General features: G+C 53.6%; 1 protein-coding gene across 2 annotated transcripts in view; it reads left to right on the top strand.

Moving 5' to 3' along the window:
* IGF1R (insulin like growth factor 1 receptor) overlaps positions 1 to 26,977 on the top strand; it is a 123,124-nt gene that overhangs the window by 4,731 nt on the left and 91,416 nt on the right. For both annotated transcript variants that reach the window (XM_070400602.1, XM_070400601.1), the window contains exon 2: positions 18,515 to 19,060. In XM_070400602.1, coding sequence (XP_070256703.1) covers positions 18,515 to 19,060 — 546 coding nt within the window. The remainder of the gene's footprint in view (positions 1 to 18,514; positions 19,061 to 26,977) is intronic.

Here is a 26,977-nt window from a genome sequence, read left to right as displayed (position 1 = left end):
TGCATTTTCCACACTGTGGCCATTTCGTGAACAGAATCCGGGAGAGATGGACAGCCAGGAGAACAGAGTGCTGGTTATAGAGTTGAGATTCAAGATGGAGGGGCTGGATTGAGACACACACACACACACACATACACACACGCTAGTGAGGTTTGTAGCAGGAAAATTCTTCACTGAGTGTTGGTCTTTCCAAGATGAGAGTTTAGAAGCTGAGTTCGGATGGCTTTTAAAAAAAAAAAAAAAATAGATATTTCCAGCTCCTTCCATATGTTTTCCAACACAGAACTTAATGGAGTGTTGTCAGCGGGTCAGGAATTTTCACTTTCTTTTCGGATATTCCATAGAACCCACCCCGGATGGTAAAGACTAATGAAGATGAGCTGTTCATTTGAATGTCGTGGGGTGGTTTTTCTGTTTTTTTTTTTTTGTGTGTGTGTGTGTGTGTGGTTTTTTTGTTTTTTTGTGTTTTTTTTTTTATCCCTTTGTTGCTTATTTTATTTCTTGCACAGCTTTAGCATCTGAGCTGGAAAAAGCATCTTTGTAACCTACAGTAGCTCTGCAGGCAGACTGTCCTTAAGGGGAAAAAAAATTTCTTACGGAGCAAAAGATTTGTACAGTCCAACAAAGGCATGTGTGTGTGTGTGTGTGTGTGTGTGTGTGTGTTGTTACCACACTGTTCTGCCCTTCTCCAAATTTACCTTGGCCTTTTAACGGGAAGGGATGTAGCGGAGAATTGCTGTTTACGTTTGTTTTGGGTCTTTGTTTTGGCTGAGTTCACCCAAGAAGAATGTGTTTCCTCTCGTTACTGTTGCAAGAGCAGGGCAGTAAATGCAAATGAAGTGGATCATTTTCACTTGTTGCCTTCAGAGCGGTGCCAGTGGGGGGCGGGGGGGGGGGGGGGGGGGGGACCAGGGGATCCCTTAGGGATGGCCGCTTCCTTTTCAATCCGGGTTTTCATGGGTTTTGTAAGAACGTACATACGGGTAAGAAGCAACAGGGGGGACACAGCCAGCACCGAGTGGGCACCTGCTGTATGCAGTGTGCCGGGCCATGCCTGAGCCCACGGAAGCGAGAGAGGATTTTGCTTTTGGCCTGGGGACATTTTACCTACTCCGGCCTGAAACAGAGTTGCCTGCAAACACAGTTACACGATACATTGTTTTCAAGGAGACTGCATGCAGCATTTTTTTTTTTTTTTAAATAGGCCCTTTTGGAACCTTGCTGTGGACTTTAAGATAGTGACATTAAACCCGTGGGTCTTCTGAAGGCCTGTGCTGGGTGCACCCTCGGCCTCGGGGTGCGGTGTCCCGCTGCAGGCCATGACCTAGAGGACACATTCGCCCGCCCGTCACGGTCCGCCACCCTGCCTTCTTGATAACGGGGGTTGTTTTGACAGTTTTGATTTAAAATGGGCAGCGTCAGAGCTCCCCTTTGCCAACACGCCAGGAGCCACAGGTGCGCGCACGCCTGTCACGTGGCACGTTCTGAGCTGCAGGGGCCGTGGGACTTCGGTCACGACTTTTCTGCATTGGCCCTGGCCGTTGTGTGGCTCAGTGGTTAGAGCTTCGCCCCCCTACCCACCAAAGGTTTGTGGGTTCAAGTCCCTATCAAGGGCGTGCCAGGGTTGCAGGTCCATCCCAGCCCCAGTCCAGGCTCATGCGGGAGGCAGCCAGTTTGAGGGGTCTCTCTGACGTGGATGTTTCTCTTTCCTCTCCTCTCCCTCCCTCCCTCCCTCTCTCCTTCTCTCTCTAAATAAAAATCAATGGGAAAATATCCTCAGGTGAGGATTAACCACAACAGCAACAACAACAAAACCTTTTCCGCTTTTACACATCGCTTAATTAGCCTTCTGGAAATCAGGACACTTTTCTAATTTGAAGACTTTGTCTAATTTCCACTAATTTGCTGCTTTTTAAAGGCGTGCGGGGGTAAAAATGAAATCGAGGAGGCAATTAGAGCTTGGAGCGTGTCTTAATCATAAAACGCACCAGCCACGTTTCTCCGGGTTGTGATTTCCTTCGATTTGTTTTCAAAACTCAATTTAAAAAAATAAAATAAAATAAATCAGCCCAAGTTCACAGGGGAAGTATTTGTGCCTGCGGGCCAGCTCGCTCGTCGCCAACTCCCGACAGGTGCTTGCAGAGGCCAGGGGATGCGCGTCTCTCAATTTACTAAATACGTGTGCTAATTGCACATGCGCTCCCAGGGCAGTTTCCTGATTTCCTTGAGATGTTCTTCAGGCAGATCCCAGGCAGCCACGTGAATAATGAGCCCAGCGCTCTGACCCTGCCTTCAAAATGGAGTTTGGCAACGAGAGGGAGTTTTCTAGTTATTGGTAAAAATAGGATTTGAGTGAAACTAGGAAGGGGGAGCCCGGGCAGGGTGGCTCAGTGGTTGAGCGTCGACCTAGGAACCAGGAGGTCAGGGTTCTATTCCCAATCAGGGCACATGCCCGGGTTGCAGGCTCCATCCCCAGTAGGGGGCGTGCAGGAGTCAGCCGATCCATGACTCGCTCTCATTATGGATGTTTCTCTCTCTCTCCCTCTCCCTCTCCCTTCCTCTCGGAAATCAATAAAAATATATTTAAAGCAAAAACACCAAACTGATTTCTTTCTGAGGGAGGGACACGTGTTTGGTACAAAAAGGGGAATAAACAAGTGAGGCTGTTAGAGCACTAGATGCCTCGACCCTCAACAGGGCAGTTTCTTTTGTTAAATTGCTGTGGTCTTCTCTGACCCAACATATTAACAATAGCGTTGATTTCAGACTTTCGAAGGCCATGTTGTTAGCTGTTTTTACACCATCAGTTTTACTCCTATTGTAGCGGGCCAGATACTGGTTTTGAAGAATTTCCTATCCCCGCCCCCCCCCCACACACACATATTCCAATTACACTTAGGGCTTAGGAAATCAATCAATTTCACAATCTCAAGGGAATATTGATATTTCTAGACTCGAGATGAGAACTAGTTTTTTTTTTCTCCTCGTCTTAGTGGAATGAGCCCCCTCTCCTCCTCTCCCTCTTTCTTCTTCTTTTGTTATCCTCCCCCGAGGATATTTTCCCATTGCTTTCCTAGAGAGAGTGGAAGGGAGAGGGAAAGACAGAGAGAAACATCGACGTGAGAGAGACACATCGATGGGTTGCCTCGTGCACCAGCCCGACCAGGGCCCGGACCACAGAGGAGCGTGCAACCGAGGTACGTGCCCTTGACCGGAATCGAACCCGGAACCCTTCAGTCCGCAGGCCGACGCTCTATCCACTGAGTCAAACCGGCTAGGGCTGGGCCGAGTTCTTAAGTTAAAAAAAAACTCATTCTCCTACCATAAAATGCCTTACATATGTTTTTTTTTAACCTTACATAAGTTTTGAAGGCTCTGAGTCAAACCGTAGGAATTATTTGCTGTGCTTACATAAAGCGCCAAAGAGACCAATGCCAAAGGCCTCCATTTTCTCCTTCTTCTTCTGCCCCGGCCTGGGAGGATATATTAGACGTGTAGGCTGCTATTCAGATTGTACCGGGACACAGCAGAAAGCCATTTCTTTTACGATGCCTATGGTTGCGGTAACTTATTTTTTTAAAATATATTTTTATATTTTATGTTATTTATATTTTACTATTATATGCGGCTCTTACTTTTTTAAAAGTATTTTTTTGTTGATTTCAGAGAGAAAAAGGGAGAAGGGAGAGAAAGACAGAAATATCAGTGATGAGAGAGAATCACTGATCTGCTGCCTCCTGCATGCCCCCTACCTGGGGGTCGAGCCCACAACCCGGGCATGTGCCCTTGACCGGAATGGAACCCGGGACCCTTAGGTCCGCAGGCCGACGCTCTATCCACTGAGCAACACCGGCTAGGCCGAAACTGTAATTTTAATAGAACCTACTTAAAAATTAAATGAGTTAATCTATACACCAAGTGCATAGGATAGAGGCTGGCATATACTAAGCCCCTCCGACCTAAACTTGCTACTGTTTTTTTCTTAAAATATATATTTTTTATTGATTTCAGAGGGGAAGGGAGAGAGGGAGAGACAGAAACATCAATGATGAGAGAGAATCATGGATCAGCTGCCTCCTGCACGCCCCCTACTAGGGATCGAGCCTGCACCCCAGGCATGTGCCCTGACAAGGAACCCAACCTGTGACCTCCTGGTTCATAGGTTGACGCTCAACCACTGAGCCACACCAGCCGGGCATCACCGCTCTTATGGATGCGACGTGCTCTTTGCAAAGTGCCAGGAGGACAGGACACACGTGATGCTTGACGGCCCTGGCCATGTCAGTGTGATAGCCAGGCACGTAGTAGGTGCTCTAAAGAATACAACTTAATTTTCTTAAGGTTTCTGAACGAGATTGCTTGTGGAACACAGCTGTGTGATTTTACACTCCCCCCTCTCCCCAGGCAGTAAACAGTGACCAGCCCCAGGAGTTCTCCTTCCATTTGGGAGATCTGTTTATTATGCTTTGCCCCTCAATCCTTTCATGTGTCAATTTCTGCCCGAGGCCTGAGAAATGTCCGGTGGACACACTTTGCCCACCGCACCAACGCGGAGGCGCCACCTAGCGGCCAGCAGGGAATTGCAGCCTCTTGGGTGACTTAACAGTTAGTTCCCCAAGGATGAAGATAGCTGGTCCCCTCCGCCCCCCCCATCCATCCTACCCCCACCCTGTAGACTTTGCTTTCTGGCTCCGTTCCTGGGACCCGGTTGCAGGAAGAGCTGCAGGTTGCAAGCTTCTGCAGCAACCACTGCATGTGGCCCTGGATTAAGGTTATCGGACGGTGTTAAGCATGAGGGACTTAAGTTCTTGCTAAGCGATGTAAACAGTTTGGGGAGATGTTACGCCATGTGGTGTGCTTTTGACAACGTGGGATTTAAGATGTCGTCACGGGACTTGAATACGTGAGAAGTCCCACACTGTTTCTTCTGGGGTGAGAGGTTTAAAGAAAAAAACACACACACAAAAACAAACAAGCCCCAAACACACATACACACACACACACACACACCCTCACCCTCCTGATTCATGTTGAGAAAAAGAAACCGAGGTATTTACTTCCCGTTGCTCCGTCTAAACACGTGGGTACACGTTAATTATCATCCTCACAGGAGTCCCCTTGGGCAAGTAGATGTTGTTAGGGTGCTCGCTGGCGAGAAATCCGAATAGAGACCAGCAGACCTTCCCGGTGGGGCTCGCCTTGGCGGTTAGTGTGAGGGAGTTTGTGTGTGTGTGTGTGTGTGTGTGTGTTTTGTATTTGGTTTCATGCCTTTTCAGTATTTTCAGAACCCACTTTCTCACTTTCTTCGCTGAGGCTACACTTGGTGTTCAGGTGGCTCTCCAGGTTCACATTTAGAAAGTTTTATTTATTTATCTTACATTTTTTTTTATTGATTTCAGAGGGGAAGGGAGAGGGAGAGAGAAACATCAATGATGAGAGAGAGAGTCATGGATCGGCCGCCTCCTGCACGCTCCACACGGGGGATCCAGTCCCCCCCCCCCCCAACCCCCAGGTTCTATTCAGGTCAAGGCCTTTGTCGCCCTCATTGAAGGAAAAGCCTGCCCCCCGACCCCCACAGGAAGTTCGCTTGTCTGGGACGGTGTGAAGAGGAGTCCTGGACATGGTTAACCCTCCGAAATGATCATTCAAAGCGTCGGGCTCCCGGGGAGACTTGGGAGGCGGGATATTTCTGACCGAAAACGTAAACACAATCATTTGAACTTGGCATGTTCATTTCGAGCTCAGCTTGTAAAAGAGAACCTTGTAAAAAAAAACAACAACAACAAAAAACGGCCGTGTGCGTGCGCAACGGGGTGGATGGGAACTCACCGGACCGGCCTGGACGGCGCCTGCCTTTCATCCGCCGGGGTCAGTGGGGTTCGCTCGTGCGCCGCCGCCTTTGAAGGCCCGTCCCCTCAACACCTCGCTGCCTCCCTGTCTCTGGCCGGGAGGCACGTGGGAAAGGGAGCTCCAGACCTCAGTGTTCCCATCTGTAGTTTGGGATAATACCACGTATCAGGGCCGATGTTAGAATTGGCAACAGTGTAACCAGGACCTGCAACAGTGTGTCTAGCGTTGGCGACAATGTAACCAGGATCTGCAACAATGTATCGGGGGTTGGCAACAATGTACCTGAGGCACCCCCAGAACTGACAGGTAGGAAGCATGGGAGGAATGGACGCTTTGACCTATGTCCCCTCCACATGCCCCGGTGGCCCTGCTGGCCTCTCTCTCTCTGGGGGCGCAGGCCTCCCCCCAGCTCTGAGCATCGTCATCTGCAAGGCTAGACCTTCTCTCCCGTACAGGGAAGATTCGAACTCAGGAAGCCCGAGCTCACGTCAGCTGCCGTGGCCCCTCACAGGCTGGTCCATCATGTCCCCACCTGAGGACAAGGGGGAGGTGAGCATTGGGATACAGGTCCTGCTTTTGGTTCCCAGGAGAGCATGTGAAAAACAGGCAAGATTTTAAAAATATTTTTTTTTTTTATTGATTTCAGAGAGGAAGGGAAAGGGAGAGAGAAACATCCATGATGAGAGAGAATCACTGATCGGCTGCCTCCTGCACGCCCCTACTGGGGATCGAGCCCGCAACCCGGGCATGTGCCCTGAGCGGGACTCGAACCGTGACCTCCTGGTTCATAGGTTGACGCTCAACCATGGAGCCACCCCCTGCCGGACCTGCTTAGTAAACATTTTTGTGGGCGAGCTTCCTCTCGGAAGATGCTGCTCTGAGTGGGGGGGCGGGGTACAGGTTCTCAGAATCAGGACTCGGGCTTGGTCCCGCCGACTCAGCAGGTACTGCCACGGGAGATGTGTTTTGACTCCAAACCACTTACTCATCCGCCGACGGAATGAAACAGCTCGTAGTAAGTGACGGCACTTTTCTAAAAAAAAAAAAAAAAAAGGAAAGAAACTCTTAGGAGGAGGAGTTCCTCTGGCTTAAATCTTCTTCCTGGGGGCCAGCGAGCGCACGCAGAAATGCTCCCCATCCCTCGTCATCGGGAAGCGCACTTCCAGGCCACACGGAGGTACCACTTCACGCCCCTTCGGATGGCGGCCATCAGCACTGGACAGTCCCAGGTGTTGGCAGGGAGGGGAGGGGAGGAGGCGGGGGCCTCGTGCGTTGCTGATGGGGAAGTCCCTGCAGTTCCTGTGTGGCCGTTCCTCAAAAAAAAAAAAAAAAAAAGAAAAAAAAGCTAAAATTGCCGCCGGATCCAGCAGTCCTGCTTCGAGGACACACGCTCCTGAGGACGGAGCCCAGGTCCCTGGCAGCGAAGAGTGACTTGCAAACGCCGACTGGTCCATCCGTGGGTGGACGGCCGAACAAAACGTGGTGCGGAACCACGGAGTAGCACGCCGCCTGGGGAAGCCAGGGGAGTGTGACATGTCGCTATGGGTGAACCTGGAGGACCTGTGCCAAGTGAGGTCAGCTGGTCTCTCTCTCTCTCTCACACACACACACACTCACACAGACACACACACACAGACACACACACACACACAGACAGACACACACACACAGACACACTCAGACACAGACACACACACAGACACACACGCACACAGACACATACACACTCAGACACACAGACACACAAAGACACAGACAGACACACAGACACACACTCACACACAGACACATGCGCGCACACACACACACACTCACAGACACATGCGCACAGACACACACACAGACACACTCACACACAGACACACACACAGACACACAGACACACACGCACACAGACACACACACACACAGACACACGCGCGCACAGACACACAGACACACTCACACACAGACACACACGCACACAGACACATACACACTCAGACACACAGACACACAAAGACACAGACAGACACACAGACACACACTCACACACAGACACATGCGCGCACACACACACACACTCACAGACACATGCGCACAGACACACTCACACACAGACACACACACAGACACACAGACACACACGCACACAGACACACAGACAAACACACACACACAGACACACAGACACACACGCACACAGACACACGCGCACAGACACACACGCGCACAGACACACATGTACTGTATGATTCTAGTTACATGAGCTTTGATCCTGGAGGCGTCGAATTCATAGAAGCAGAGAGTAGAATAGTGGTTGCCAGGGGCTGGGGCAGGGGACATGGGGACTTGTTTAATGGGGACAGAGTGTGAACTTAATGCCACTGAACTGGACACTGAGATATGGTGACAGTGGGGCCTGGCCGGCGTGGCTCCGTGTGTTGGTTGGCGGCGTCCCGTGCACCGAAAGGCTGCCGGTTCGATTCCCGGTCGCGGCACCTGCTTCAGTTGTGGGCTCCATCCCTGGCAGGGGGCACGCAGGAGGCAGCGATCATCAATCCGTGTTTCTCTTTCTCTCTCCCTCTCTCTTCCTACCCCTCTTTAAAAAAATAAATAGTTAAGCCGGCCTTTGTGGCTCGGTGGCTTGAGTGTCAACCTACAAACCAGGACATCACAGTTTGAGTCCCAGTCAGGGCACATGCCCGGGTTTCGGGCTTGATCCCCAGTGTGGGGCGTGCAGGAGGCAGCCGGTCCATGATGCTCTCTCATCAGTGTTTCTCTCTCTCTCTCTCTCTCTCTTTCTCTCTCTCTCTCCCCCCATCCTCTCTGAAATCAATTTAAAAATACATTTTTAAAAATAGCTACAATGGGAAATCTTAATGTGTGTTTATTTCACTACAATGAAAAGACTAAACATTTCTTTTTTTAATTTTTTTATTTTTTATTGATTTCAGAGAGGAAGGGAGAGGGGGAGAGAGAGAAACATCCATGATGAGAGAGAATCATGGATCGGCTGCCTCCTGCACGCCCCCTACCGGGGGTTGAGCCCACAACCCAGGCATGTGCCCTGACTGGGAATCAAACCCGGGACCCTTAAGTCCACAGGCCGATGCTCTATCCACTGAGCCACACCAGCCAGGGCGCAACTCCATTTTTTTTTTTTTTTTTTATTGGGGCCGGACTCCTCCATCCCAGAGGGAGCCTTGGCGGAGAGGGATTGGCCCCCGGGGGCAAGAGTGGTTTCAGGCAGGAGAGGAAACAGGCTTGAGAGCCCAGGAAGTGTGCTGCCTGTGCATCTGCCTGCCTGCCTGCCTGCCTGCCTGTCAGTCAGTCGCAGGCCAGGTCAGCCCGTCCGCCCTTCCCGCCGCCACTCTCTGTGGCTGGTTCTTTGCACGGAGGTTTCCGCCAGGAGTCAGGGCTCAGGCCTGGACCTGCTCGATTCCGACGGGGCTGGGAGGTAGCGGAGCCTGTCTGGCCCAGCGAGGCCTCCTCTCCGCCCCCCTCGGGGGAGCAGCCTTTGTGGGTCGGGGCCCCCGGGGAGGAGGCTGGCTGCCAACAGCTCACCTGGGTCTGGAAGTGGGACTGGCGTTCCCCCTGTGTCTCGGAAGCCAGCCGGGGACCAGGCTGGTCTCTCCCGGGGCAGGCAGCGCGGCCATGTGCCAAGAGGGAGGTGGGCCCGTGCCTGGGCGGCGATGCGCTCTCACAGGCACAGGGCTGGAGGAACAGACAGCAGGCGCTTCCTGCTCCCAGGTAGGAGGCTGAAAGGCCAAGGGCAAGCAAGGTCAAGGTGCTCCGGATCAGGGGTGCAGATGGCCATCCTCTGCGAGGAAGATCTGATCTCTCTCTTTTTTTGTTTTAAACATCTGCCTTTTTATTGATTTTTTAAAAATATATATATATATTTTATTGATTTTTTTACAGAGAGGAAGGGAGAGGGATTGAAAGTTAGAAACATCGATGAGAGAGAAACATTGATCAGCTGCCTCCTGCACACCCCCCACTGGGGATGTGCCCGCAACCAAAGTACATGCCCTTGACCAGGATCGAACCTGGGACCCTTCAGTCCACAGGCCGATGCTCTATCCACTGAGCCAAACCAGTCAGGGCTGATTTTATTGATTTATTTTTTTTAATTACTGATTTTAGAGAAAGGGAGCAAGAGAGAAACATTGATGTGAGAAAGAAACATTCATTGATCAGTTGCCTCCTGCATGTGCCCCAACCAGGGATCGAACCCACAGCTCGGGCATGGGCCCTGACCTCCTGGGTCATAGGTTGACGCCAACCACTGGGCCATGCTGGCCAGGCTGCTGGAAGCCTAGTTTCTGGGTGAGCACACACCTATTGGATGGATGGAGGGAACTCAGTTTTGCAAGCCCAACGCCACCATCCGTGGGGCGGGGGACTGCGACCATGGGGATGGACCTGCTTGTGTAGCTCCTCCCAGAATGCTTAGCGGGACTGTCTCGGCAAACCCAGAAGGCTGGGAAGCCCAGTGGTCATTGCGCGGCAGCCTTAAGCGTGTCCGAGTCACAGTTGCTCTCGTAAAGCTGACCCTGCTAGATGTTGCCTTGTCTCTGTTCCCGGCTGCCTTCTAAGCCGGGCAGGATTTACCGGTGAGTCACTCCCCGGACGGTACAAGCGGTTATTGATCGAGCCTTCCCGTTAATCCCGTGAGCAGTTTAGACACGGATGAGCCCGTCTTAGGGCGTCTGCCACCCAGGATCCCCGCGTGCGGGCTGCTGACACCCGCAGGGGGCGTTTCTCGAGCCTGAGCGCGGGGCACGTGGACGTGAAGGGGGGGTGCCTGCTGCCTGGGCGGGGTTTGCTCCCCAAGTTCCGCGTGTGGATGGTAGAAGTCATGGCCCTTTTATGGGAGGCCCGTTCGCCACCTTCTTGTCTCGGGCAGCCTGTTGCCCTGCAGGTCCCACAGGTGGGGCTGTGGATTCTTACCCACTGAGGGGTGGGGGGAGGTTGAGGGTTAGGTATCGGGGCAGCCTGTCGGGCACAGCACACCAGCATGGACCCTGGAAACCTCCTCTTACTTATTTATTTTTTTGTTGGCCCTCACCTGGGGCTATTTTTTCTTTTTTTTTATTTAAATATTTTTATTGATTTCAGAGAGGAAGGAGGGGGAGAGAGAAACATCCATGATGAGACAGAATCATGGATCGGCTGCCTCCTGCACGCCCCACACTGGGGATCGAGCCCGCACCCCGGGCCTGTGGCCTGATCGGGAATCAAACCGTGACCTCCTGGTTCATAGGTTGGTGCTCAACCCCTGAGCCACGCCGGCCGGGCAGGAGATATTTTTTCCATTGATTTTTGGAGACAATGGAAGGGACGGAGGAGGAGGCAGAGAGAGAGAGAGAGAGCAAGAGATAGAGTGAAACATGGATGAGAGAGACACATGGATTGGTTGCCTCCTGCCTGTGCCCCGACAGCTGTCTTGAAATGTGAAATGTTTGGGGTCCCAAGCGCATTGGAGCGTTCGTTCAACCTTGGGAAGAGCGGAGGAGGGTAATCTTGGGGGGGGGGGGGGTGGCGTGAGCTCTCTCAGTCCCTTCTCAGCTACATCTTGAAACAACACCCCATTGGCAGAGCCTTTGGTTAGGGGACAAGGTAGGCCTGGGGGCTGGGGCCCCCGCGCGAGCGGCTTACTGACCGGTTCCTGTTCCCTGGCCTTTCTGTGTCTCACGTCTCAGCTCTCGTAAGATTCAGAAAATACTGCGGAATGCCTGAGATTTCTGAAATTCCTGGCCTGGGAGGCCTGGCTCCATGGAAGAGTCCGCCATTTCGGCTCCAGCCATTTTCCCAGCGCCCAAGATTTGTAATGCCTGGAGTCTCTCTCTCTCTCTCTCTCTCTCTCTCTCTCTTTCTCTCTCTCTCCCCCCCCCTCCCCTCCCTCCCTTCCTCCCTCCCTCTCCCTCCCTCTCTCTTTTTCTCCTTGAAAAGCAGCCATTGAAAGAAAAAAGAAATAGCAAAATCCCCATCTCGCGAGCCCCACTTCCTGCGGCCCTACTTGAGCTCTGAAAAAGAGCTTTTTGCAAGTCAAGGCTCTTACTTGGCCTCTTACAAAGGCGCCCTTCCCATCTCTTTGTCTGGCCGGGCTGGGTGAAGGCGACGCGTTAAAAGAACGCATTTTCATCAGCCCGGAAGCGCGCAGGCCTACATTTTAAGTCCCTTCCTAGCTCCGTGGTGCGCGTGGGAATATGGTCCGGGCCACCGCGGGTTAGCGGACACTTCCAGCAGGGCCGGTGGTCTCCCTCCCCACGTTAAGGTGGATTTTTAAAGGATTTGCTCAGGTACAAGTGGTGCTTTGTGGATGCCAGGAAAGTGGGAACGGCCCGGCCGGCGTGGCTCAGTGGTTGAGCGTCGACCTAGGAACCAGGAGGTCAGGGTTCGAGTCCCACTCAGGGCACAGGCCCGGGTTGCGGGCTCCGTCCCCAGTAGGGGGCGTGCAGGAGGCAGCTGATCCATGATTCTCTCTCATCATGGATGTTTCTCTCTCCCTCTCCCTTTCTGTCTGAAATCAATCAATCAATAAAAAATACCGGGAGGCAGTGGAATGCGCCTGTTGTGCCCACCTGGCCGGAACGGGTCCCCAGGATCGTCCAGGAAGCCGCCCAGGCCACTCTGAGCGGCATCTCGGCCCCCCTGGCCTCCCTCGCAGGGCCACACGCTTTGATCGCTCTCAGATGGTGATGCCATTCCCTCTAGCCCAGCGGTTCTCAACCTGTGGGTCGCGACCCCTTTGGGGGTCGAATGGCCCTTTCACAGGGGTCACCTAAGACCATCGGAAAACATATATAATTACGTATTGTTTTTGTGACGAATCACTATGCTTTAATGATGTTCCATTTGTAACAATGAAAATACATCCTGCCTATCAGATAGTTACATGACGATTCATAACAGTAGCAACATGACAGTGATGAAGTAGCCACGAAAATAATTTTATGGTGGGGAGTCCCCACAACACGAGGAACTGTATGAAAGGGTCTCGGCCTTAGGAAGGTGGAGAACCACTGCTCTAGCGAGTTGTTAACTCACTGGGGATGTGTGGACAGCCTCAGGAAGCCACCGTTTGGGGGGGAAAAAAAGGTCAGGAAACGAGGTCCTACTGAGTCAGCCTCTTCCCCAAAACAAAAGCATCGAAGACACTCGGCCACGCTTGTGATTTTAGTGGGTTTCCGGGGTAACGCCGGCAGCCTCCCCGCTAGGTCCCCCCGAGGCTCATCACAGCTGGACAGGTGTGTTCCGTCTCCTTGTTTATCCCGAGATGCGCCCTGCACTGCTTGTGTCTTACTATAGCTCATGTTTTTTCCTTTTCTTTTTTTTTTAATGTAATTCTCACCCAAGGAGTAAGGATATTTTTTTCTACTGACTTTTAGAGAAAGTGGAAGGGAAGGGGAGGGAGAGAAATGTGGCTCTATCCACTGAGCCACACCGTCCAGGGCACTGTTTGTATTTATTTAAGATATACTTTCATTGATGTCAGAGAGGAAGGGAGAGGGAGAGAGAGAGAAACATCAGTGATGAGAGAGAATCACGGATCGGCTGCCTCCTGCACGCCCCCCCACTGGGGATGGAGCCCGCAACCCGGGCATGTGCCCTTGACGGGAATCGAACCCAGGACCCTCTAGTCTGCAGGCCGACGCTCTATCCCCGGAGCCCAACCGGCTGGGGCCACTGTTTTTGTTTTTTTAGAGAAGTGGCCCAGCTTTCTCGGATTGTCCGAGAGACCCAGGACCTAAGGGAGAAGCCAGGATAGTCTCAGAGGTGCTCTCCTTCACGCGTATCTGGGCGCCCCCCCCCCCCCCCCCAAAGCCGCCTTCCTCCCTCTGCGCTGTGCGTGGTGGCCGCGGCCGGCCCAGATGTCACCGCCGAGGAACATCAGGAACTCAGCCGGTGTTGGCGAAATTAAATCGCCCCGGAAAAAAAAAATCAATGTTAGTGAAATTAAGTCACTTGCTCTTAAAAGCCGAACAGAATAGCCGTTTTTCATATTTACGGGGCTGTTTCCTCTCTCTAGATCGCTACCGTTCTGTGTGTGTGTGTGTGTGTGTGTGTGTGTGTGTGTGTTTGTTTAATCCTCACCCGAGGATATTTTTCCACTGATTTTTACAGAGAGCGGAAGAGAGAGGGAGAGACAGAGAGAAACATGGATGTGAGAGAAACACATCGATGGGTTGTCTCCTGCAATCAAACCGGGGGAATTTGGTTCACGGGCCGACGCTCTATCCACTGAGCCACACTGGCTAGGACTGTGTGTGTGCGTGTGGGTGCGCGCGCGCGCGCGCGTGTGTGTGTGTGTGTGTGTGTGTGTGTGTGTGTGATGTCCCTTTCGAGGAGAAGCAGTGATGGACACAGATGACCCAGGAGGCTTTTAGATCTTGGGGATCCATGGCTAGGTCACAGGTTGATGAGTCAGAAAGGACTCATCCAACGTTTTAGCACCGATTAGCTGCAGGAAGAGACCAAGTGCAGCTGAACGGTGGTGACTCAGAAGGCAAGTTAGGGCCTCGCCGCCGCACTCTCCTGCCGTCAGGGGTGTCGGTTACATCATTCCCGTCACTCGGCCGGGAGAGCCCAGCGTAGAGCTGCAAGGATAGTCAGCAGACCCTGCGTGATAGGGAGATTCTTTTTATAGAGATGATATTGTTATTGATTTCAGAGAAGAAGGGAGAGAGAGAGAGAGAAACATCCATGATGAGAGAGAATCATGGATCGGCTGCCTCCTGCACGCCCCCCACTGGGGATTGAGCCTGCAAACCCGGGCCTGTGCCCTGACTGGGAATCGAACCATGACCTCCCGGTTCCTAGGTGGACACTCAACTGCTGAGCCACGCCGGCCGGGCTCAACTGGCAACATTTCTAAGTCATTAGGTATTAATTATATTTAGATGGTACAGTTCTCATCTCTGTGGTCCTGTATTTAGTCTCCACACGGAGCCAAGCCAGCCGGGCCCCAATCCCTTCGCCCTGGGTTGCTCGCCCGCGTCCGGATCCCATAGAAATCTCCCCGGCCCACCTCCCTGGGCGCCCTCGCAGGCTTGGTGCTACCCCCGCCCCCTCTTCCCCGCTGTATCTGGGGACCCAGGGCTAGCTCACAGGTTGGTGAATCCCTGCTCCATCTTGCTTGTCCCCTGGATGTGGTCCCACTCACTCTCTTCTCTTTTAAAGTGTGGACACGGCCCGGCCGGTCAGCGTGGCTCAACGGTTGATTGTCGACCTAGGAACCAGGAGGTCACGGTTCGATTCCCACTCAGGGCACAGGCCCGGGTTGCGGGCTCCATCCCCAGGAGGGGGCGTGCGGGAGGCAGCCGACCCGCGATCCTCATCATTGATGTTTCCCTCTCTCTCCCCCTCCCCCTCCCTCTCTGAAATCAATAAAAAACAGATTAAAAAAATAATAAAATGTGGACACCAACCCAGTTTGGGGGGCTCGCCTCTGGCCCCTTGCTCTACTCAGCCTGCGTGAGTGTGGTCCAAGACCGCCTGGATATTTTATTTTTTCATTTTTGCAGTCACAGCACCCCGTTATCACACCCAGAAATTGTATCCAATTAAATCTCCCAAGTCTTGTTCGCACCTCCTACACGTGTGCCTTTCTTTTCTTTCTTCTTCTTCTTCTTCTTTTTTTTTTTTGCACCCAAGTGTCCAAACACATAACTTCCTCTCGCTGGCAACCCCCATCTGTTGATCTTTTTAGCTCTCGCCTCTGTCGCGCAGCGCCTTTGCCGTCTCTCCTGGGAGCTTGTCCTCCTGGGATTAGATAAACATTTCCCTTCTGCCTTCGTTCAAGCGATTGATAAAAAAAATGATGAAAGGTCAGGGCGCAGAAAGAGCCCTGTGACCATCCCTGGGCAGAAGGATTTCTCTGGGTTGGGCTGCTTCACGGTGCGCCTGTGCTGCCCCCAGGACCCCGGGCCCCGCAGCGCCATCTGCTGGCTGCACGGATTCACCTGGTGGAAGCCGGGGTGCTGCCCACCTGGCTGGTGGTGTGGGAGGCTGTCCCCCCCGGAAGGTGTGGTTGTGCGGCTCCCTGGGGAGGGCATAACCAAGGGATTCTAGCTTCTGTGTGCTCATTCACCCCAAAGGTCACCAGAGCCCGGCCGGCCTGGCTCAGTGGTTGAGCGTCGACCTATGAACCAGGAGGTCACGGTTCGATTCCCGGTCAGGGCACATGCCCGGGGTTGTGGGCTCGATCCCCAGTGGGGGGCGTGCAGGAGGCAGCCGATCCATGATTCTCTCTCATCATGGATGTTTCTCTCTCTCTCCCTCTCCCTTCCTCTCTGAAATCAATAAGAAACATATATATATTTTTAAAAGTCACCAGCCATCAGAACTGGGAGTTACGAGAAAGCATCCGAGGGCGCTTTTAAAATATGGAGACTTATAGAATACTGCACTTTGGGCAGTTTAAGATCAGAACGGAATTTGGAATAGCCGTCAGAGCAGGCAGAGTTTTGTGGGGTTTTTGGGGGGGGGACCCAGGGAAAGAGCTGGCGCCCCTCAGTTTCGGCAAACACCAGCTTCCTTCTGGCTCCGGGTCCTGTAGGTGGTGGGGACACGGGGGTTTGTGCTCCCTCCGTCGTCGAGTGAATTCTGGGTAACGTTTCCGCTTCTTCAATGAGGAGGCGGCATGTAAATATCTGCCCCACCTTTGTAAGTTCTTCCACACATGGCAGCACTGGGCGTTCACCTTCCCAGACTGTACCTTCTCTAGGCATTTTTTAAAAAATTGGTTTTGAGAGGGGGAATGGGGAGGAAGGGGGGGGAGAGAGAGAGATGTTGTTTTACCTATATGTGCATTCATTGGTTGATTCCTTTTCGTTGTTGTTATTTTGTTCGTTTGTTAATTCTCACCAGAGGGTATTTTTTTCCATTGATTTTTTTTTTAGAGAGAATAGAAGGGAGGGGAGAGGAGGTGAAACAGAGGGAGAAGAGAGAGAGGGAGAGAGAGAGAAACGTGGATGTGAGAGGGCCGCATCCATTCATTGCCTCCTGCATGTGCCCCAATCAGGGCAGGGAATCGAACCCCAAATCCAGGCATGAGGCCCTTGACCGGGAATCGAACCCATGACCCTCCGGTGCGCGGGCTGACGTTCCAACCACTGAGCCGTGCTGGCTGGGACCATCGGTTGAGTCTTGTACACACTCTGATCGGGGATTGAACCCACCACCTCGGGGTATCAGGATGATGCCCTAACTAACTGAGCTACCCAGCCGGGGCCAGGACGACCTCCCTCTTCTACATGCCTGAACTGGTCGGTTCTGGTTCCAGTTAGGACAGCGGTGGCTCTCGCGGTGGGGGGCCCCGGAGAACGGTTTTGCCCGTTGACAGTGACTGACGCCTCGTGTTTAATTTCCTGCTCCCGGCGTTCCCCCGTGAAATGCAATCCCTCGCTTACATCCTCACGACTGCCTCCCGTTCCTGAACGTGCCAGGTGGCGGGGACGGTTGTCTGCGGGAGAGACGCATGTATATATACAATGTAAACACGTTCCCATTGACACGTGAAGATAAAAGGCTTAACATGAACTGCGTCTGTTTACACTGAACACAGAAAATTCCACTCGAACAAATTCGACGATAGCAGTATCAGTGTTTGTTATCATAACAGCATCTCCAGCCCCATCTTTTTCTTGTGCTTTTTTTTGGGGGGGGGGGGGAGTTGCAGTGTACTGAGTAGGCGTGGGTGGGAGGAAAGCGATGCCGTTTCCCTCTGCACGTGGAGGGTTTGCTCAGATCTCAGACGACGTGGGGGGGGGGGGGGGGACTGCCCGTGGGCTCTAGGGACACTCCCTCTCCACCCCTTTTTCTTTCTTCTTCTTTTTTTTTTAACCCATTAAGCACAGTGGAAATACGACTTTTTAAAAATTATTTTTTATTGATTTCAGAGAGGAAGGGAGAGGGAGGGAGAGAGAAACATCCATGATGAGAGAGAATCATGGATCGGCTGCCTCCTGCACGCCCCCTACTGGGGATGGTGCCCTGACTGGGAATCGAACCGTGACCTCCTGGTTCACAGGTCGATGCTCAACCACTGAGCCACACGGGCCAGGCTTGTCTTATTTCTTAATGACAATCTAGGTTTCCTGAAAGCGGGCCGCCTCGTGGGTTGGAAAATGGTTTTCAAAGTGACTTCCTTTTGCCCTGGCTGGTTTGGCTCAGTGGATAGAGCATCGGCCTGCAGACTGAAGGGTCCCAGGTCTGATTCTGGCCAACGGCAGCACCTACCTCCATTGCAGGCTCCATCCTGGCCCTGGTTGGAGCACGTGGAGAAGGCAACCAATCGATGTGTGTCTCTCACATCGATGTTTCTCTCTCTCTTCCCTTCCACTCTCTCTAAAATTCAGTGGGAAGCCCTAGCTGGTGTGGCTCAGTGGACAGAGCATCAGCCTGTGGACTGAAGGGTCCCGGGTTCCATTCCCGGTCAGGGCCCATGCCAGGGTTGTGGGCTCCATCCCCAGTAGGGGGCGTGCAGGAGGCAGCCGATCCATGATTCTCTCTCATCATGGATGTTTCTCTCTCTCTCTCTTCGTTTCTCTGAAATCATTGAAAACATATTTTTGAAAAAAATCAATGGGGAAAATATCAACAACAACAACAACAAAATATAAATAACGACCTGTCACTCACGCGCGTCCCCACCCCCCTTGTGTCCCCTCTGCAGTCTGCGGCCCCGGCATCGACATCCGCAACGACTTCCAGCAGCTGAAGCGCCTGGAGAACTGCACGGTGATCGAGGGCTACCTGCACATCCTGCTCATCTCCAAGGGCGACGACTACCGCAGCTACCGCTTCCCCAAGCTCACGGTCATCACCGAGTACCTGCTCCTGTTCCGCGTGGCCGGCCTGGAGAGCATCGGGGACCTGTTCCCCAACCTCACGGTCATCCGGGGCTGGAAGCTCTTCTACAACTACGCGCTGGTCATCTTCGAGATGACCAACCTCAAGGACATCGGCCTGCGCAACCTGCGCAACATCACCCGCGGCGCCATCCGCATCGAGAAGAACGCCGACCTCTGCTACCTGTCCACCGTGGACTGGTCCCTCATCCTCGACGCCGTGTCCAACAACTACGTGGTGGGGAACAAGTCCCCCAAGGAGTGCGGCGACGTGTGCCCGGGGGCCCTGGAGGGGAAGTCCACCTGCGACCGGACCACCATCAACAACGAGTACAATTACCGCTGCTGGACCCAGGACCACTGCCAGAAAAGTAAGGGCCGCGCGGGGCTGTGCCGGCTTTCTTTCTGCTCCCCCCCCGCCCCCCGCATCCCGCCCCCTCTCTCCTCGCTCTCCCTCCTCTTCAACTTGCACGGCTCGGCTCGCTTGCGCTGGGCGGTGGGTGGGGTTGTCTTGCATGTAGGACCCGCCGTGGAAGGGGGCTTGGGGGGGATTTGGGGGGTCTTGGTTGGCTTTCTGTAGCTTCCGGGGACTCAGGGGATGCAGGGCGTGGCGTGGTTGCCATGGAGACCATGTCAATCACACGCTAGAACAGTGATGGCGAACCTATGACACGCGTGTCAGAGGTGACACGCGTGTCGGAGGTGACACGCGAACTCATTTTTTTTTGGTTGATTTTTCTTGGTTAAATGGCATTTAAATCTATAAAATAAATATCAAAAATGTAAGTCTTTGTTTTACTAGGGTTGCAAAGATGAAAAAATTTCTATACGTGACACGGCACCAGAGTTAAGTTAGGGTTTTTCAAAATGCCGACACGCCGAGCTCAAAAGGTTCGCCATCACTGCGCTAGAAATAAGGCACCGTGTCCCTAGCCGGTGTGGCTCAGTGGACAGAGCGTGGGCCTGTGGACCCAAGGGTCCCGGGTTCGAGTCCGGTCAAGGGCACGTACCTCAGTTGCAGGCTCCTCCTCGGCCGGGGCCCTGGTTTGGGGCAGGTGCGGGAGGCAGCCGACGGATGTGTTCCTCTGACGTCGATGTTTCTCTCTGTCTTTCCCTCTCTCTTCCACTCTCTCTACAAGATCAATGGGAAAATATCCCCGGGGGAGGATTCAAAAAGTGAAATAAAATAAAAATGAAAGGCGGTATGAAGGGAGGCGTCCTCCAGGCCCGAAAGCCACGGGGATGCCGACGGTGTGCGAGAGGCCTGCTTGGGCGGCCTGGCCTGCCCTACCCAGAGAATGGCAGGGCCCCTGGCACCGCTGCGTCCATCCTGGGCATGCCCTCCGGCTCTTGGCCGGCACCCCGGGGGCCGGCGCGGCACCTACTTTGTGGGAGATTTATGGTGGGGGAAGAGACATGTTCCCCCTTGAGCAGAGAACAGTGTGTAATCCCCGAGCCGAGCCGGCCAAACGGGCCCGGGATTGTGAAAGACGGGGTTCCCGGGGTCATTCCCACGGCCGTTGCTACCCAGGGCCCTGTCACCACCACCGCCTCCAGTTCCCAGCTGGCAGGGAGGGCGAGCCTGGGTGGCAGCTCCCCGCTCTCCTTGTCTCAGGATGCGAGTCCCGGGATGGGGGAGACGGAGGGAGACCGTCTTCAAAGCCGAGGCTTGGCCTGTGGCCGCCGATCGTTACTCGGTGCAAGTTATTTGCCGGTGGCCTGCCATGTGCCGGGAGGGACCGGGTGGCTCCTGTTGGAGGACCTGGTTCTCTCTCTCTCTCCTTTTTTTAAAAAAAATATTTTTATTGATTTTAGAGAAGGAGAGAGAGAGAGAGAGAAACATCAATGATGAGAGAGAATCATGGATCGGCTGCCTCCTGCACGCCCCACACCAGGGATGGAGCCCACAACCCGGGCATGTGCCCTGACCAGGAATCGAACCCTGACCTCCTGGTTCATAGGTGGACACTCAACCACTGAGCCACACCGGCCGGGCAGAATCTGGTTCTCTCACTTTCTGGGGGATTCGCCTCAGCGCTGCCTGCTGTTTGCTTGTCTCAGGTGCTTTTTGGCTCCTGGGTTCTAGTGTGGGCCCTGACTCCCCCATTTTTTCTTGGATACTCCAGTGCCTTGCTGCTAAACTGAGTCCTGTTGTGTGTTTTTTTTTAATTTTTTTTATTTTTATTGATTTCAGAGAGGAAGGGAGAGGAGGAGAGAGAGAGAGAAACACCAATGGTGAGAGAGAATGATGGATCGGCTGCCTCCTGCACGCCCCCTACTTGGGATCGAGCCTGAAACCGGGGCATGTGCCCTTGACCAGAATCGAACCCGGGACCCTTCAGCCCACAGGCTGACGCTCTAGCCACTGATCCACACCGGCCAGGGCCATTATTTCATCTTAACATTTCTCCTCCTCCTCCTCCTCCTTCTTTTTTTTAAATTCAAAGCACCTTGGGACGGGTGTTCCTTTTTATGAAATGTAACCAGCTCCCGTAGTCCGGGGCCCTGCCGATGCCACGGGTCTGGGTGGGGACCTGCAGGTGTATGGGCGGGGCCCAGAGAGGCCTGTGGCTCCGGGAAGCGAAGAGGGTCAGCCGGGCGGGCCTGGCTTTGTGTGATCGGTAAGAGCTTGTCTCTCCGCCCCCCTACCCCCCCCAACGGTCAGCTGTCCCTGAGTGGGGGAGCTTTATTTAGAAAGGGGTCACGTGCCCCCGGCCGCATCCCTCTGCCTTTTATAGTCAGGCGAGGAGACCACAGGGTGCCCTCCCGGCCGGCCCACGCCTGCCACCGGGAGGGTGAGGCCGCGGGTCCCCGGGGCCCTGGGCCACCGCCTGGCTCCTTCCTCCCGAGAGAGAGCTTGGCTCTGGGCTCAGTGTCACCCCGCTTAAGTGCGGCTCCACCGGGCTCCCCGACATCGGGCGTTGGTTTTTAAATAAGGCTCTCGGCTTCGGGGACGCGGGGCGCGTCAGAATGGCTCCCCTGGGCCGATGGCTGAAATCCTAGGAATTTGGAAACCGGCTGGGGTGCCTTCAATCTCCCCAGGGAGACCGGCTCGACACATTATTTCTAGTTTCTTCCTTTTTTAAAAAAAAAAATCTTTATTGAAAGTATCACACATGCCTCCCTCTGCTCCCCCATAGACCTCTTTTAGCCCATCGCCGCCTACCCACCACCCACCACCCACCACCCACCCATCTCAGGCCTTCAAGCTTCTCTCTTTTGTTGCATGAATATTCTTCTCTCTTTTTTAAAAATCTATTTGTGTTTCCATATGCAGAGAGAGAGAAACATCGACTTGTTGTTCCACGTGTTGACGCATTCATCGGTTGTGGCTCGTACGTGCCCTGACCAGGGATTGCATCCACAGCCTTGGCGTACGGGGCCCATGCTCTAACCCAGTGGTCGGCAAACCGAGGCTCGTGAGCCACGTGCGGCTCTTTGGCCCCTTGAGTGTGGCTCTGCCACAAAATACCACGTGCGGGCGCGCACGTACAGCGCGATTGAAACTTCGTGGCCCGTGCGCAGAAGTCGGTATTTTATGGAAGAGCCGCACTGAAGGGGCCAAAGAGCCGCATGTGGCTCGAGAGCCGCAGTTTGCCGACCACTGCTCTAACCCACTGAGCTACTAGGCAGGGCCTTCTGTTTCTCTCCTGCTTCTCTTGTGTGTACGCCAGTGGGCAGGGATGGCCTGGCCTGTGTGGGCCCGTGTGGGCCCGTGGCTGCCCGTGGCTAAGCTTGCCCTGGGCTGCCTCGCTCAATTCGAGGGCATGGGGTGGTTCAAAGGCTTGGTTTGGGGTGGATGGGGTGGCCGGGGGTGGGGGCGTGGGGCCGGAAGCAGGACTGGGACACAGGCCTCCTTCTGGCCCGTGGCTGACTCGGGGACTCAGACTCTAGGAGGCGGGGCCTCTGAGTGCCATCCTTGGGGGGGGGGGGGGGCCTGGTTTGGAGCAGATGAGAGGCCGCCACGGTCGCCAGGGATCGCCGGTGGCAGGAGACATGGTCTTCGTCTGCCACGCCAATAGGGCAACATTGACGTTTTCAAGAACATACACTTTTGTACAAAGTGGGACTGAAAAAAAGTAAAAGAACATTCCGGTACGGACCAGTGGCGAAGGTTGGAGAGCGGCGGGGTCACCGTGTCCCCCTCGCGGGGTCGAAGCTGCCAGGCCTCATCCTCCGTCCGTGACACAGGGACGGGCAGAGAAGGCACCGGACAGACCGGACAGCGCATAGTAGGTGCTCAGGAAATGGTGGCAGCTGCTACTCTTTTAAAAAACGTTACGCGAACCCTGGCCGGTGTGGGTCAGTGGATAGAGCGTCCGTCTGCGGACTGAAGGGTCTCAGGTTCGATTTCTGATCAAGGGCAGGTAGATCCTGGTTGGGGCTCGTATGGGAGGCAGCCAATCGATGTCTTTCTCACATGGATGTTTCTCTCTCTCTCTGTCTCTCCCCCTCCCTTCCACTCTCTGTAAAAAATCAACGGGGAAATATTCTCCATCGAGGGTTAAGAACAACAAAAAAAATTCAGCGAAACTCCAGGATCTAAGATCTAAAAATCCCTCACGTGAAGCTGGGCGGACCCGTGTCTGTCTCTTGCCGTAGCTGCCATGGTTTCTCTCTGTTGCTTCTTCTAAATTGCAAAAAAAAAAAAAAAAAAAAAATGCCGTTATTATAAATAGCGTGGCGCCGTGGAGGCGAGGCTGGCTCCTGCGAATTTAATCTAAATTGTTCAAATTCTTGTTTCTGTCCAGATAAGCGGTATCTTGAAAGAACTCTCAGTGGGATGAGCACATCTCTTTGGGAAGCCGGTGGGGCCCGCACGGTTATATGTGAACTCTGTCCGTTCGGTTCTCCCACCCCCTGAATGTATGTACTCCGCTTCCAAACTTGGTGTTGGGGAGCACGGAAGAAACGGGAACGGGATTCTCGTTGGCTGCCGACAGTGGAGAGTGCCTTTTGAAAATCTGGTTTTACGTTTTTCGTTTTCCTTCTTCATTTTCTGTGGGGGCAGCCGTCGGGCGGTGGCAGAGTGGGACAGTGTGGGGTGAAGAGAGCAGGAACGTACATGTTTCTCGGTGCCGCCTGCCGCTCTCTCGTGGTCAGGGGAGCCGGCCCTCGGAGGCAGGCCGGGCCCTTCTTTGGGTAATACCTGCTCCTGTGTGTGTGTGTCACGCTAGCTCTGTGTGTGTATATGTGTGCATGTATATGTTTGTGCAGCCTGTGAGGCTGCAGTTGGGGGAGCCCCTGTAGGAAGGCCCGGGCTGCCCTGCGCCCTCTGTGAGGGGCGCCTGGGGAGGGGGTGCCGCTACCTCTGCCCTGGGCTGCGGATCTCTACGTCCAGGCTGCCGCTCTGGGTTTCTGGAGCGATGCACAGAGGAGCTTGCATGGGTTTTAGCAGCTGCGGAGACCAGCGCATCAGGGTTTAGTATAAAAAGGGGCAAAGAACATAAAAGATGGGGAGGTGCCCGGCCAGTGCGGCTCAGGGGTTGAGCGTCGGTCGACCTATGAACCAGGAGGCCACGGCTGGATTCCCAGTCAGGGCACATGCCCGGGTTGCGGCCTCGATCCCCAGTGTGGGGCGTGCAGGAGGCAGCCCATCCATGATTCTCTCTCATCATTGATGTTTCTCTCTCACTCTTCCTCTCTGGAATCAATAATAATAATAATAATAATAATAATAATAATAAAAAGATTGGGGAGCCAAGAGCCTCCCACGCACAGAGACACGATGAAAGCTGATATCACTAGAAGCACTGCCTGGGCGGGCGGAGTGCTTGAATTGGGATTTCCCTTCACCCCCTGAAGGTGGCTGAACCGTGGTGACCCGGAGACGGGAACACCGGTCAGTTCCCCAGGCCTCGGACAGGCCGGCTTTCTTCCTGGGGCTGTAACTCAGTACGATGTTTTTTTTGTTCCGATTTCTTGACCCCCAAACGGCCCTGTGCGCGTTGCTAAGTGGATGATATTATTAGGTTCTTAGGCTAGTCCTCTGCTACGCGGCAGGGATACGGTTTCGGTGGCTTTCCTCAGCGAGCTTGAAGTGATCGGGGGTGTGGTGACGCCTGGCTCCTTCTGGCGGAAGCTTTTGAATGACCGTCCAGGAGGTTGTGCGCAGGTAGTGAGCCGGTGACGGGAAATACTCCTCGTGTTTTTTTTTCCGCTCACGAGGAAAGACCGAGAGGCCCGTCTTCAGCAGGGTGCACCCCGTCTTCAAGCTCTCTTTTTTTTTTTTCTTTTTTTAATCCTCACCCGAGGATATCTTTTCCATTGCTTTTTAGGGACAGTGGAAGGGAGAGGGAGAGGCAGAGAGAAACATTGATGTGAGAGAGAGGGACACGTCGATGGGTTGCCTCCTGCACACGCCCTGGCCAGGGACGGGGAACCTGCAACCAAGGCACGTGCCCTGGACCAGAATCGAACCCGGGACCCTTCCGTCCGCGGGCCGACACCCTACCCACTGAGCCATACCGGCCAGGGCTGATCTTTCTAGTTTTGTGACGCGGTGTCATCTTGGGGACCCACTGGGTTTCTCACCCCTCCCTCCTCGACACCACCTCATCGCTGGCTCTGGTTTGGGGTGCCCTCTGGGCGTCCAGGCTGGGAGTGTCTTGACATCATACCAGTTGATAAGTAGGATCCTGAACATGCAGGAGATGGCTTCCTTCGCTCCACAATGCTCAGCACACAGTTCTTATAGTTTGAGGGAAAAAAAATTGCCTCTCAGGAGAAGTCGCTGGAAGCCAGAGACGGCTGACTAGGTGGACGATGAACTTCTGGGGTGGGCTCCAGTAAAGCGATTTCTATGGACAGGCAACGGACAGAACAGCCGAAGCCAGCTTAGCAAGCAGACTGACTTCCTTTTTCAGAGACACGTGTTGTGCAGGATTAATTCGACTTTATTTTTTAAATATTTTTATTGGTTTCAGAGAGGAAGGGAGAGAGAGAGAGAAACATCAATGATGAGAGAGAATCATTGATTGGCTGCCTCCTGCACGCCCCAGGATTGAGCCAACATCCTATGCAATCAACTTAAATTGCTTTTCCTTTTAAATATTTTTATTGATTTCAGAGAGGAAGGGAGAGAGACATCAGTGATGAAGAGAATCATGGATCGGCTGCCTCCTGCACGCCCCACACTGGGGAATGAGTTCACAACCCCGGGCATGTGCCCTGAGCGGGAATCGAACCCTGACCTCCTGGTTCCTAGGTCGATGCTCAACCACTGAGCCACACCGGCCGGGCTCGAGAAGGAGGCCTTCATCAGTTGGTAGAAACAGAGCCCCAGCATCTCGTTAGGTGGGCATCTTTGTCTCCTTGTTCGCTGTCTTTGTTTCCCTGTGGTCTCCGTGCTTTCTGAACAGGGAAGGGGAAAAAAATCCACGTCTAAATCCCAGGCATTAGCAAATGTTGATAAAAAGGCACTTTTGCTAATCTGCGGTTAAAGCTCTTCAGAATCTGTTAGAAGGTTCTGCTACATTTCAAGGTTCTGTAGTGCCCCCCAACCCCCCTCCCTCTCTACACACACACACACACAGCTTCTGCAAGCCCAGCTGTGAGCCAGACTTCCAAGGAGCCTGCGGATCTAATCCAGCCACGCACACCCCCTCTCGGACGCCAGGGTGTGGATCCCGGGGTGCGGAGAGGTCAGGCAGGAGGTGGCTTCTCAGGCATGAGGCCTCGGTGTGGGTGAATGACCCCAGTCCCCACCCTGATCCCTGTGGCCGTTAGTGTCTTAGAAACGACTGTGTTCCTGATGGCAAGTGGCATTCCCGGAGAGTACATGGACACCTCTTGAGTATTCTCATCCAGGCTGTGACAAGCCTGTGGGGTGGGTGCTGCCATTCCCTTTAAAATACATATATTTATTTTTTATTTCAGAGAGGAAGGGAGAGGGAGAGAAACATCCATGATGAGAGAGAATCATGGATCAGCTGCCTCCTGCACGCCCCACACTGGGGATGGAGCTGCAGTACAACCCAGGCATGTGCCCTGACCGGGAATCGAACGGGGACCTCGGGGTTCGATCCCCGGCCAGGGCGCCTGCCCCAGCATGGGGCGTGCATGAGGCAGCTGATGGATGATTCTCTCTCATCACTGATGTTTCTATCTCTTTCTCTCCCTCTCCCTTCCGGTCTGAAGTCAATAAAAAATATATGTAAAGAAAAGAAAAGAAAGAGAAAAGAAAGCTTCTTCTAGGAGGGGGTAGACTCAGACAGACCTGCCTTGGTTCAAGAGCTTCCCTTTCTAAGACTCTTCTTCCATAACTAGTCCCCGGGGAAGCGTCGCCG

Source organism: Myotis yumanensis, unplaced genomic scaffold, assembly GCF_028538775.1.
Source record: "Myotis yumanensis isolate MYYU_CA2020_CCGP unplaced genomic scaffold, mMyoYum1.0.hap1 SCAF_20, whole genome shotgun sequence".
Taxonomy (NCBI): domain Eukaryota; kingdom Metazoa; phylum Chordata; class Mammalia; order Chiroptera; family Vespertilionidae; genus Myotis; species Myotis yumanensis.
The sequence above is the reverse complement of the archived record's forward strand: the minus strand, read 5'-3'. Positions and strand labels throughout refer to the sequence as shown.